Below are 13,687 nucleotides of genomic sequence, written 5' to 3' on the forward strand. Positions count from 1 at the left end.
TCAATTGCAATGGAGTTTTTTGATACCTAATGTCTGCCCCACTGAAGTACTAGTACGCAGACTTATCTGCCTGTTTTGTCTAATATTGTTTCTTTGTTGTTCTGTCTTTCATGTTAAGGGTCACGGCTGTGCCCGCTTGACATTCTCTCCTAGAAACACTTTTTATCTCTGCACATATTGAAAAATAAATCCTGTCCGGACAGACAGAAGTCATATTACTTATCAAGTATATGTTCATTTTTGTGTATATTGATTTCATATAGGGACCACTGTTCTCTATTTAGGAGCACCAGAATATGTATTAGAAAAACTTAAACGGACCCAGAATTGTGCAGCCCGGACCCTACTACAGATACCCCGCAGAGAATCAGTCAAGGCAGGGATTCGATCTCTCCACTGGCTCCCTGTCAGGGAAAGAATAAAATTCAAGGCCCTCTGTATCTCCCACCAAGCCTTCCACAGAGCTGGCCCCCAGATCAACCACCCCCTTCTCACCCCATACCGCCCGGGAAACAACTTTGCTCATCAAACGCCTGCCTTACCACAGTTCCCCGAATCAAAAGATCCAGGGCAGGAGGCAGGTCCTTCGAGCTCAACGCTTCCAAACTCTGGAACTCCCTTCCCCCCTCTCTAAGATCTAATCAGAACCTCTCCTCTTTCCGCAAAGATCTAAAAACCTTCCTTTTTAGAAACTAAGCACCCCACCCCCCCTCAGAGTACTATGCTCTCTACTCAACGCTTGGACGCCCTTGGGCAGCAGCCGCGCTATACAAATCCCCTTTTTTATTTCATTCATTCATTCATTTCATTTCACGCGAGACCGCACCGTGCTGCCTCCTGGGGATGGTAGTTTGGCTGGCAGGCGGCGGTCTGCTCAGGTGTGGTAGCAGGTACTGAGGGCAGGAGCGGCGAGGGTCTTCACCCACACAGGGCACCACGGCAAAAGCAGGAAGACCGTCAGCAAAAGTCACCGCAGGCAAAGGTAAGGGCGTCCCGCGGCGCAGGAGCCCGTCGAGCAATTTGAAGGCCTACCCCCTTCTATTCATGCGAGACTGCACTGCGCTGCCTCCTGGGAATGGTAGTTTGGCTGGCAGGTGGCGTTCCGCGTCAGGGGTGGTAGCAGGTACTGAGGGCAGGAGCGGCGAGGGTCTTCACCCACACGGGGCACCACGGCAAAAGCAGGAAGATCGGCAGCAAAAGTCACCCCAGGCAAAGGTAAGGGCATCCCTATTGATAATGGGGGAGCCACCCACTCGTCAGACCTAGAAATCGGCGAGGCCTTTTTAATTTTTTTCAAGATCTGTATCAAGAGGATTGTGTTGAAAGGCCCAAGGCTAAAGAATGGCTGGATATGATCACATTGACACCCCTGAGTTTTAAGCAGCAGGAAGATTTAGAACAGGATATCTCTCAGGAAGAGGTGAGGAAGGCCATAGCTGCCTGTAAGAGTGGGAAGGCGGCAGGGCCCGATGGGTTTCCAGCTGAGCTTTATAGATCTCTTGGTGAAACGATAGTTCCCGTCTTAACGCAACTATTTAATAAGATCCTGTCAGACGGTTTCAAGAAACCGGTGTCTTGGAATGACGCTACAGTCATCTTAATCTTGAAACCAGGCAAAGATCCAGCGAGCTGTGGGTCATACATGCCCATCTCGCTGTTGAATACAGATTATACATTTTTTCCACGATTTTAGCTTCCAGGTTAGGGCTTATGGCCGGGGATATCCTTCACTCTGATCAGAAGGGGTTTGTCAAAGGAAGACATCTATCAGACCTCACTTATGACTTTATTGGGGCAATAGATATTGCTTCTACATATTCCCTTCCTCTTGCGGCCTTGACACTGGATGCCAGTAAGGCATTCAACTGGGTCAATTGGGTATACCTGTCAGAAGTCATGAAGGATGGAATGGAATGGAAAGGAAGATGGCTCTGTATGCAGGTGATATTTTGGTTCTCTCTGCAGATCTGGCAACAACCTTCCCGGCAGTGAACAAATTGGGCAGGAACTCGGGCAGGTCTCGGGGTGTGAAGTGAACGCAGGGAAGACTGATGTCATTATGTGGAATCTTGAGAGGAGTCAGCAGCAGGTCAGTCCCAGCATGCGATATCTGGGGGTAAGAATTGTTCAGTATATAGGAAAGATCGCAGAAGTTAATTTAGCGCATGTGTCAAGGGAGTGCCAGAAACAGATGAAATCTTGGACTCATCTTCCTTTCACCATTCTTGGGAGGGTGAATTTGGTCAAGATGGTGGTTCTACCTGAGATAACCTTTCTTTTTAACTCAATCCCTCTCCATTTTGATAAACCAGCTATAGACAAACTTCAACAGGCCATCAATTCTTTTGTCTTGGTATATAGTACTACCAGAATAGCCTGGAAGAAGCTGAGGCGCCAGAGAGAGAAAGGAGATTTTGCTTTCCCCGACTTACAACATTATGCATGGACTTTTCAGCGTTCACACTCCCGGATCCTGTTAAAAACTCTATTAAACACAGGTCCAGGAGGCATGTCCCTGGCTATGTTAAGGGGAACAAGCTTACCTGTTGAGGGCTTTTTGTTTAAATTTGGGAAACCAAAGCTCTTCAAAAAGGTTAAGCTTAAAGTCCTCCAGACAACGGCCAGAATATGAGCTAGATTAAAGCGTCTTATTGGTCTTAACTATTTTTCAAGTTTAGTCCCACTCTGGGACTCACCGGGAGTACCAGAATGCTTAAGGGATAGGCTGGCATTACCCCTGAGAGAAGCGGGGCAGATGGTCTGGGGGGACCTAGTCTATGAGGGTACACTCATTTCATGGGAGCAACTCAGAGAAAGAGTCGGAGCAGGCCTGTCAAAGTTTAGGTATATTCAGTTGCAGAGTAGGGCTCAAACACAGCAAAGCCTAAAAAATCCCATAGGCAGGAGTAACACTTTAGAACATCAGTTAGTAACCAGGCCAGCTGGGAAGAGGGAGGTGTCTTGTTGGTATTGGTCCACGGAGGAGGCTGTGGATGGTGAATTCAAACTCGCAGGCAAATTATGGGGTGAACATCTACCAAATGAACTGTGTGAGCAATTATGGAAGAACTCATTCAAGATTCTTTCTGGCATCGTAAAACCTGCTTGGCTGAAGAGTAATCACCTCTTCACTGCACACAGGGTAACCCTGGGCATAGGACTACCTTACGCTCTTGGATTTTGCACAACTACGCGCTACGCGAATTTCACGTAGCACAGTGCAAAATCGCATAGCGTAGCGGGCATTTATTGCTTGCTCATGGCCCTCAACCTCTAATTGGCGAGAGCGAGCAAGCAAAATAACTTCCCAGCAAGACTTTTTCCTTGTTCGCGATCAGCAACATCAAATTGCCGATCATGAGCGTGGAACATAAACCTCCCGGCGAGTTTCTCAACGTGGGGAGGGGAGGTTTCTCATTGCGAGTGGTCGCGTATGCTCGCGACCGCTCGCGATGAGAAATTCCCAGTCCACGTTGAGAAAGCTGCCGCTTGAGTACAAATCTACTCAAGTAGCAGAAAAAAACTGCTTGCACTGTGCAAGATGCAGTTTGCAATGATTGCACAGTGCGGACATGCATCCAGCACTGTGCAATCAAGGTGAATAGCATTTTGCACAGTACACTACGCAGTTCGCTTAGCTTGCGTAGTGCAAAGGGCACCTCGCGTAGCTACACGTAGCGCTACTACGCGAACTATGCCCAGAGTTAACTCAGGGCCTATTTTCTCTATTAAGGCTGACTAAATTCATTAGTTGGGCTCCAGTCAGCTGCCGGGAATGTGGTCTCGTAGATGCCTCAGACATACACATGTTCATGGACTGCCCTGCCATTGCAGTTTTCTGGGATAGAGTTGGAAAGTCTATGGCGGATATTTTGGGCTTCCAAATTCATATAGATCTGGCCTTGATAATATTTGGGCTTTTTAACCAAGTCACTGGACTAGCCAGATCCCTTCTATTCTATGCTATTTTACTAGCCAGGAGAAAAATTTGCAAGCAATGGATTGAATCCATCTCCCCCACGCACTCTGATTGGATGGCTTCGCTTTTTAAAACATCTAAAACTGATCTGTCCTGAGCTAGTAGTTGGAAAAAGATAGCATTTTGGGACTTACTATTAAAATGGTCCAGGGCTTAACCGGTAGGGAGCTATATTCTTGTTGTTGTTATCCATCTTAAAATAATGGGTTCTATGAATATGCCTCATCGGCTCCCTTCGGTACACGTTGGGCACTACCCAGATATCCGAAATGCCAACGATGTAGTCCGCCAGGCTTATGAGGGCCTAGATGAAGAGCAACCTCTTCCCCTTTTCGGGGTTCGTGACATTTAAACTTGTCAAAGTACCTGTTGGCGGGCCCTTCCTCGAGACCCAACTTCAAGCCTACCTTTCTCAGACCATTGAGTATGGGTACGAGCAGCTTGTCTGTCCAATGTGGTTGGAGGCGAATGATGATACATTTTTTTTTAAAACATTTATCTTGGCAATGAGCAGTCAACCATCATAAATCTGTTATTGGAGGAAAAAGAAATGAAGGAACTATGAAGCACAGATAATCCAAGCCAAATTGTCCGTCTGCCCCAGAGAGACCAAGTTACAGTATTAGTATGATCTGCCTTACTGAGCTTTGAAAGATATTGATTATATTACTCATTAAACGTTCGGTATGATACAAGTAAACAATACAAGCACATGCCATTCAAATGATTAGTAAAAAGAAAAATGATACTGTATTGCCAAATTAGAAGTTGCATCTGCATTGATTCCTCTTATACGGTCCGTCAATCTTGGGTGCCTGGCAGATGCGGTCCAGTAAGGTAAGCATTAGTTTTCGAGTTGGGCGCCAGAAAAGAGGGCATGTAGATTGGAAAACAAACATCATATTGAAGAATCAAGGAGAAAGAAAGAAGTTAAAATAAGGACTAGGGGTGCACCATGAAGACTCAAAGGAAGTGGAAAAAAGAATAGACCTTTAGTTTTTGCATTGGTTCATTTTATGCCTGCTGTGTGAACAAATTGGTGAGTCAAATTCTACAACAACAAAAAAAACACAAGAAATAGCTGCATGTAGTGCAAATCTGGGTATTGGGCTGATCAAACTGTCTTAAATATCATTTCATCATCACATATTATATATAGGGTAGGAAGGGATAGATAGTCCGGGCTCAGGGTTGTAACCTGAGGCCAGCTCACATTTGTTTGTGTTCTCTGCCCAATGTCTTGATTGAGGAAAATGGCTTTGGAGGGTGATTCAGGACTTTTTCAGTGCTCGTCCTCAAACTCTAGTTGTTCTCCCAGAAGTAGGCAATCTAACACACCACTTCCATGACCTGTGTCTCTGACATCTTCCTCCTGTGGTACTTAGGGTATGGTGTAATCCAGTGGTATAAAGTGGTTTTAGAAATGGGATTTCGGATTGTCTAAGGTTGGCACCAAAGCCAGGCAGAAACCACCAGTCTAGTTAGGATAAGGGAGTTACACTCCTAAAATAACCCCTGCTCACCCCCTTGGTAGCTTGGCACGAGCAGTCAGGCTTATATTAGAGGCAGTGTGTAAAGTATTTACACCAAACCAACAGTAATACAATGTAAGCACTACAAACGGACTCCACACCAGTTTAGACAAATATCCAATATTTATATAAACTTAAAACAAGACCAAATACGATAAAAATCCACAGTACAGTACTTTAAAAACCTTCAGTTATCAAAGTGTTCTTGAAAAATAGTTCCTTGATGTCGATAGCTCCGTCCGGGGCTATCACAGCGTCGTGAACAAACAAATCCAAATAGTTCTGGCTGACTGCGGCGTAGGTGGTCAGCTATGGTGTCTGTAAGACCCGCAAACAGTACCTTTCAGAAATGCAGGGCGTCAATGACCTTATTGAGCTCTCGAAGACACGGTGTCCGGAAGCGTTGGTTCCGGAGGTCAGTGCAGGAGTCTCCCCTCAGGTTGCGGTGCGAGCAGCGGCTCGTTGACAGTGTCAGGTGGTGTCGTCTGTGAGACCAGGGTCGCAGTGTGAGATGAAGGCGGTGCTTGTCACAGTGCTGGCAGGTTATGGTGCAGCAGCGTCGTCGTCATTGCTGAAGCGCTGTCGTCGGCTGATGAACTGGAGTTGATGGCACCAGCATCGGTAGGCCAATGCTGCGGTGCCGTGCAGGATGAGGGCAGTGCATCATGTAACTTACAAGTGACGCCCCCAAACCACAGTGCAAGCAGCGGCATCGAGTCCAGCGTGGAGTGGCATCATCAGGGATACCAGGACGTCGTAGTGAAGCGAGGCGGTGCGGAGTGTGATGCCCACAGGTCGCGGTGCTAGTAGCGGCTCGTGGCGGTGTCAGCAGGAGTCGTCGGTGAGACAAGGGTTGCGGTGCGGCGTTGAGGCTGTGCCCTCTACGGTGTCTTAAGGACACGGAGTTGGCAGCGGCATCGTAGACGGCGTTGGTCTTGAAGTCTTTGCTGTTCCTAAGACTTCTTGAACAGGGGGCTAGCTCTACCTCAAGCCCTTGGAGGTACTCTGCATAAGTAGAGACAGTTCGGTTCAGTCCTTTCACTGCCCAAGGCAGATGCAGCAACTGCAGGCCAAACCAACAGAGCAACAACACAGCAAAGGGGCAGTACTCCTCCTGGCAGCTCTTCCAGCGCTTCTTCGTGGCAGGTTTGATTCCAGTGAGTTCTAAAGTTTTGGGGTCTGGGCCACAATATTTATACAAGCAATTCCTTTGTCCTCTGAAGGCAGAGGGGCCTGGACCTAGTCCAAACCAGTTTGGGGTGCATTCTGCCAGAGTGCACATTCTTCCATTGTCAGTGTGGGCCAGGGTCCTCAGATGTTCCACAGGAGGTGGAGCCAGCATTGTGGAAGGCAAGCCCAGCCCTATTCAGACCCAGGTGCTACTCCTCCCACCCATCTCTGTGTAGATGTGCCTATTCAGCCCTGTAAACTCACCCTGTCTCCTGGAGTCTCCCCCAGCCAGACAGCTAATACACAAGCTAGCAGAGGCAGGCCAGATGGGTAGGTCAGAAAATACCCAATTTCTAAAAGTGGTATTTCAAACACAGAATGTTAAAATCAACTTCACTAAAAGATGTATTTTATAATTCTGAGTTCAGGCATACCAAACTCGAATTCCTACCATGTTCCCTGGGTCAGTTAGGATCATAGGCTGCAATGATCAAACTCCCCATTCTGCCCTATGGAGAACAGATAGCCTTCCAATAGTGAAAAATGAAGTAGGCTGTAATTCACAATCAGGACATGCCACACACACCAGGCCATGTCCTACATTTCACATACAATGCACCCTGCCCATGGGGTACCTTGGGGCTTCCAGAGGGGCGACTCACATGTAGCAAAGGGAAGGTTTAGGGACTTGCAAGTGGGCGCACTTGCCAAGTCGACATGGCAGCCCCAGGCTGGTCAAAGGCTCTGCGTTGGCAGGCCTGAGTTACACTTTACGGGCTGTTTACGTGGGTGGCATAATTTAGTGCTGCAGCCCACCAACAGCATTTGATCTATAGGCCCTGGCACTCGCAATGCACTTTGCAAGGGACTGACACATAGATCAAATAGGCCAATCATGGAAACACCAATCCATAACACATTTTATACAGGAGCACTTGCACTTTACCACTGGACAGCAGTGCGGAAAGTGCGCAGAATCATTTCACCAGCAAAAACGAACCTCTTCTAAATGTTGCACAAATCGTGTGAGTACATTTTATTGGTCCTGAAGAAAGCCCTATAGACCCGGTTGAGCATAGTGGGGCTGAAACATGTCAACCTCAGTGTTTATATGCATATTGTGCAAGGGATTCATTAACATGATCCATGAAAGCACATTAACCTTTTTATCTTCTTGAATCATCTACATTGTTTCCTAATAAATAAATGTACTTCAATAAAGGTGATTCAAAGAATTTTAGCTCACTATCTTCTGAGCACTACACTTTTTCTGGACTCTACTATGAATCCAGTGGTTACCTCCGGGTGGAGGTTAGCATATCAGAAAGCACTAGCGAAACTTAATAGCGGAGAATCAAGATATACCGCTACACCATCTACGTGCGTGTATGAGAGTTTTTATGAAGGCCCTTGAGTACTAAGAACCCATGCTACTTAGTTACAAGTAGTCCATTCTCCCCCTAAATGATTTTTTGATGTCTAGTAATCCCCCTAAATACCTGCAATTCGTGCAGCTTTCGAAAGGTGGTATTGAACATTTTTGAATTGTAAAAAATCATAAAAGCATACTCAAGTAGATTTGTAAATCTCTACCTGCACATGTATGATTATTTTTGGGAATGAGCCCCTAAATCTTTTAGTCCAACCACTTTTGTGAAATATTTCACGCATTTATCTCCATATCTAACAAGTATATTGTAAACCTAAGTGTTAAGAAAGTCGACAAAGTGACTAAATATTCGACTTCTCACCAACAATTCTTTCAGCGAAGAAAAGTATAAAGCTGTTGTAAGAACATTATTGTAAGTTTTTCATAAAGTATAGAGGTCTAAGGAAGCCAATGCACAAAGTAGACACAGATTGGGAAGATAGGCAATTCAGCAATACACCCGAATACCAGCCATTTATACTTACAGCTAGAATATGCATAGTATAATATTCAGTGGAGCAGGGTTGTATCCAAAACAATGCACCTGTAAATTGTGATCATTCATATGGTTGAGTTAAGCATAGGGGAGTTTGTTTCTCTTTGCTCTTCGCTTTGTGAATTGGCCTCTACATCCCATACAGTCACAATCTAAATCATAACAGACTTAGGCCCAACTGAGTCTATTAATTCCAATTTGTGCCGTAAATCCTGTTCCTGTTCCCACTGTTTATTTGCAAAATTTGCATAATTTTTGGTGGAATAATTATGCACATTTTCATGTAAATTGTGTGAAATTTAGATACAATTAAACCAATTGTTTAGCACTAGTGTTTGGTGTAAAATACATCACTCGAGTACGCATTTTGCACAAAAAAGCTCGAAATTGCACATGACGTGAACAGAAGTCACTTGCATTCTGTTCATTCCGATTTCTCACTTGTTCCCATTGAAAATTACCCAATGTGGTATAATGGCGAAATGTTTGCCATTTTGAGTAAGAAGTATAATGCAAAATGCTGGAAAATATGCGCGATTATACAGGTATGACAAAAGTTTCACCCAGGCCTAGTAACTGCACTAGTTTTGCTGTTTTATAGCATTTTGTAAATACCCGGTGTAATAAACACCACATCAACATTACATTTCAGTAGGTCAAACATTCAAGAATTTAATATGAGAAAAATGCCTCGAGGCTGATTTATGAGCCCTTGTGACACGTTTGCATCACCAGTGCGTCCCTTTTTGTGACACAACGGCAGCGTAAAAAATGTGTCATGCTGTGCCCTATTTACAAAATGACGCATCTACCTGTGCTACATTATACCTACGTATAATATATGCAGGGTGGGCGACCCCCTGATTCAAAGCCTCTTAGAAATGGTGCATTGAAATCGATAAGATTTTAGTGCGCCACTTCTAGGACGCCATTGCGTTAAAACCTTACGCCTGCCATGAGTAAGGGTGATGCAGGCCCTTTCACATTGGGCTTACCCCATGTCAAAGGACACTTTGCGGGAGTTGCATCTGTTTTCAGACACACGCCAGTAATGCTCCACTTTTGCGCATACAGATACGTCAGTAATACTGACGTATCTGTAACTCCTTGCGACATGATGCGCCGTACTAAAAATACGGCGCATCTATGGTGTCGCAAGGAGGGCACACTGAGAAGTGTTGCAACGATGTGTCAATTCTCATAAATAAGACCCCTAGTAACTAACTGACCTGCCTCTGTGTAAACTTATTTTTGCGGTCAGCAGTACGGTCATGTGGCACTATGCAATCAGAGAAATTGTATTCTTATGATTTGTATATATACTGCGATCAATGCATAATGTTTAAGATATTTATTGATGTGCCTGAAAAATGTATTGGAGTCACTATTGTTGATTTTATTTCTTTTATGCATTTATGATTGTGTATGCTTTTATAGTTCAATCATGGACCGACCGAACAAAGTAATTCTGAAGATGAAGATACCTGGACATGTAAATGTTAGAACTGTACACACAAAAATCTACATGTTATGCCCTATTTCATTCGCAAAACTTGTAATAGGCGATACTGTATTGCATAAGATAAATTCTGAACACGTCAGTCGGCCACTCGTTTTGAGGTCCTAAATACCATATATACAGTGTTTGATATTTGTCACTTATGTTAAATTTTGCAAACCCAAATCAATCAAAATGCACAATATGGTGCCATTGGTTTAGCTTTATTCTAGCATAGTGTGTATGACGGTACCCGTATACATTTACCCAGTACATTAGTCACTGCATTATGCAATATCAGGAAAGCCCCAGTAACTTACTATGAGCAAGCCGGCTGCAATCAAAAGTGCTTTTCTAACAACAGCTAGGTCCAAAGGAAAATGGATTTCAATTTGTGCTTCCAGACCGTTCAATACAAGGCTTGTAATGCGGCCACATTCATGATGAGTGTCCAACGATATCACCTGCAAGAAACCCATTGAGTTAAAATAATGTTTGTTCTTAAAAAACAATTAAAGATTTCAAATTATTAACATATAGAAGATATATTACTAATTATATTTGTGATAACATTTTCAAACCATCCAGAACCAATTACAGTGCAGTCGTAGCACTTATTATTTACAGGTATGAAACCCTTTGTTGCATAGCCTCCATTGCCTCATTAAAAACTGAATTAAATTGATAGAGAGAACCAAACAGTGATTAAAAAAAAATCTCATTAATTTACCTACCTGAACGCAAAACCCTTCCACACCACAGAGGTGTTACAAATAAGGTGACTGGTAGTTTGAAAAGCAGAAAAAAAATCACTAGTATTACTCGAAGTTTGCGATATATATATATATATATATATATATATATATATATATATATATATATATATATATATATATATATATATATATATATATATATAGAAGCGCTGTTAATCTTAAGATTTAATACAGCAGATTGGTTGTCCATAGGTATGGCAAAATATCTTGGATGGGCTTGGACCATCAGAGCCAGGTATCTTCAAGGTGATATATGAAAAAATTGTAACAGTAGTAATATACTCATACTTATGACCCATTGAAAGAACTATCATATTTTTATCAACTGGAAAAAAACGTCTTTCTATTTAATTGGCTTTTTAAACGGATATGTGATTGTCTATATTGTATTTTCTAAGATCTGTATTTATTTGTGTTGTATTCTTGTATACATTTTATCTGTTGTCTTTCATGAAGAAAACTTCGAAATAAAGACGTTAAAAAACTGAACTGAAACTGAGACTGATATATATATATATATATAGACCGAAAGGAGGTATGGAAGGTACATTTTTTCTGTAAGGAAGATGTTTGATATTTCTGCGTCCGAAATTCAAACGTACATTTCTCTGCCCCTGTAGCTCTACACCTAGGTGTAATTCTCATCAGGGAGATAATTCGTCATTACCCTGCAGAGATATCCACCTAGAAGTAGATTTAAGAGTCCAAACCCCCTCAAATTACTTTTTAAGTAAAATTAACCTCTAAAACTACTAGAGCCCATATTTGCCTCTATAGAGGTCTCTGCCACGGAACGAAGACTTTTGTACAGAAAAGATAGGGAAGCTGGAGGCAGAGATTTCCAGCCTGATGTTTGTGAATTGCATTTTGGAGTACCTAAGTAATATGCCCTATGGCCCACTGTTGGCTACTACACTGTTTGTTAGAGACCCTGAAACCAAGCTATAGCCTGAACCGCAGGCAAAGGTCTATAATGAGGGCCAGGGCCTTTAACAACTGATATAGCCAGTGACAGACGGGCTATAATGCCATTAGAACATCGTTCACTTAGAGGAGATTGTTTTCAATTAAAAATGGGAGAAACAGACAGCAAATCATTGGAATGTTGGAGCAGGAGGCTTATTCAGCCATTCTTAGCCCCTGAGCCATTTTATTGTCTTCAGTGGAGCTCTTAATATTCCAGTGTTCAAATATTACTTTACCCTACGCCAAAATTACTTTCTTGCATAGGCCCCTCGGTCTAGAAAAAATCTTCAAGAAAGACATTTAAAACATGTTAATAGCAGGAGAAGCTGGTAACATTTGAAAGTGGCTGGTGAGCGAAGTGCACCACCGCTTACCAAAAGCCGTAAAGGCTGTAGTGCTTTGCCCATATTCTCCCTGAGGTCAAGGCCTATAATGAGAGAATCAGCTAGCTGCATGGGGAAAAAAGAAATTGAAGTAACTAACGCTAAGGTCGAATTAAATAAAACATGAATCATGCAGTATAATCAAATAATCCAAATCACTGACATGCATTACACTAACGTTAGATACAATTAAGTGTGACTTATCCATGGGGTGCTCATCCTCGTTGTACTTCTGCAGTCTGTGCCTCCAAGCACCAATAGAAGAGCTAACATCCCTAACTTATCCAGATGCTGATTTCATGCTAGTAATAATCAGCATGAGAGAAGCATCAGGATTGGAAGGAGCGGGCTTACTAGCTGCTCCTCAAGGCCTGGAGACATGTGCTTGCCCTCCACCCAGTGATCTAGCACAGCTCAGGGTGAAGAGCTTTAACCCATTGCGTGCTCATGACAAGCTCAGCTCGTTATGAGGCGCGGTTGCACTGTGCTCATGAAGAGCTGAGCTCGTCATGAGCCGCGCTGCGCTCTCACGCAGGGCTAATTCCCCCGCTGTACAGAGCGTTCTATTAAACAGGCGTGGTCATGATGAGCTCACTTGTCATTAGCACAGCGCCACCGTGCTCCATGATGAGCCGAGCTCGTCATGAGCACCGAGGCGTTGCGCGCGCCCCTCGCCCCCCAGCACAGCGGGGGAATTAGCCCCGCAGGGGAGGGGTTAAAGGGCGCATATCAGGCCAGCTGCCACAGGACAGATGGCCAAACTGTAATGCACATTTTGGAGTTTATGGCCACTGCTCCTCCATGCTGCCAATCATCAGTAGTGGACCGGTCCCGCTTCACACTCGACCCGGGCAGGCTCCTCATTGGTAAAAAATAAAATCAATTAATTATCAATTTATTATTCACATTTGCTAAGCGAGGCTCGCAGCAAGTGGGAGAGAATGCTCCTCTGCCCTAATGAGAAAAACACTGCTGTTTATTAGCGTGTTATGTCTCTATCAGACAAGTCAAAACATGCACTTAACTCATTTCTGTAATTATAAAAAAATCTTCACCAAAGAGTAGAACAAGTCCTCAGTTTTGCATGTGGCATTCATGCAAAGGGGAGCAGAGTAAACTTCCTCTGGTGAAAATGCAATGAATGCAAAGATACAACCAAATCAAAGCAATTACTGTGCTATTACTCACAATAGAAGGTCTACTCAGGTATGAAACAAACTCTCTCCTCAGTCACCCACCCCTCGTCATGGACTTGAACATACACCCAAAAGGCGGCAGAATATGATGTCAATTGCAAATAACATCTCACACATGGTCAAGCCAACAAGGCAGGGTCGCGTTCATTTCACACAATATGAATAATTTAACACAATCAACAGGTATAGAGACATAAAGGAAGATCATGTTCATGAATCAGTTTAAAGTATCACTTCTGACATACAGGTGAGAGTGCACATG

At 43.7% G+C, this 13,687-nt stretch overlaps 1 protein-coding gene across 1 annotated transcript in view; it reads right to left on the reverse strand.

The window, feature by feature from the left end:
* Nucleotides 1-13,687, reverse strand: part of LOC147683685 (phospholipid scramblase 4-like) — a 178,935-nt gene that overhangs the window by 80,008 nt on the left and 85,240 nt on the right. Inside the window, exon 2 of the mRNA XM_086944889.1 lies at nucleotides 10,425-10,568. Coding sequence (XP_086801015.1) covers nucleotides 10,425-10,568 — 144 coding nt within the window. The remainder of the gene's footprint in view (nucleotides 1-10,424; nucleotides 10,569-13,687) is intronic.

The sequence above is a fragment of the Lissotriton vulgaris genome, chromosome 11, assembly GCF_964263255.1.
Source record: "Lissotriton vulgaris chromosome 11, aLisVul1.2, whole genome shotgun sequence".
NCBI classification, from domain to species: Eukaryota; Metazoa; Chordata; class Amphibia; order Caudata; family Salamandridae; genus Lissotriton; species Lissotriton vulgaris.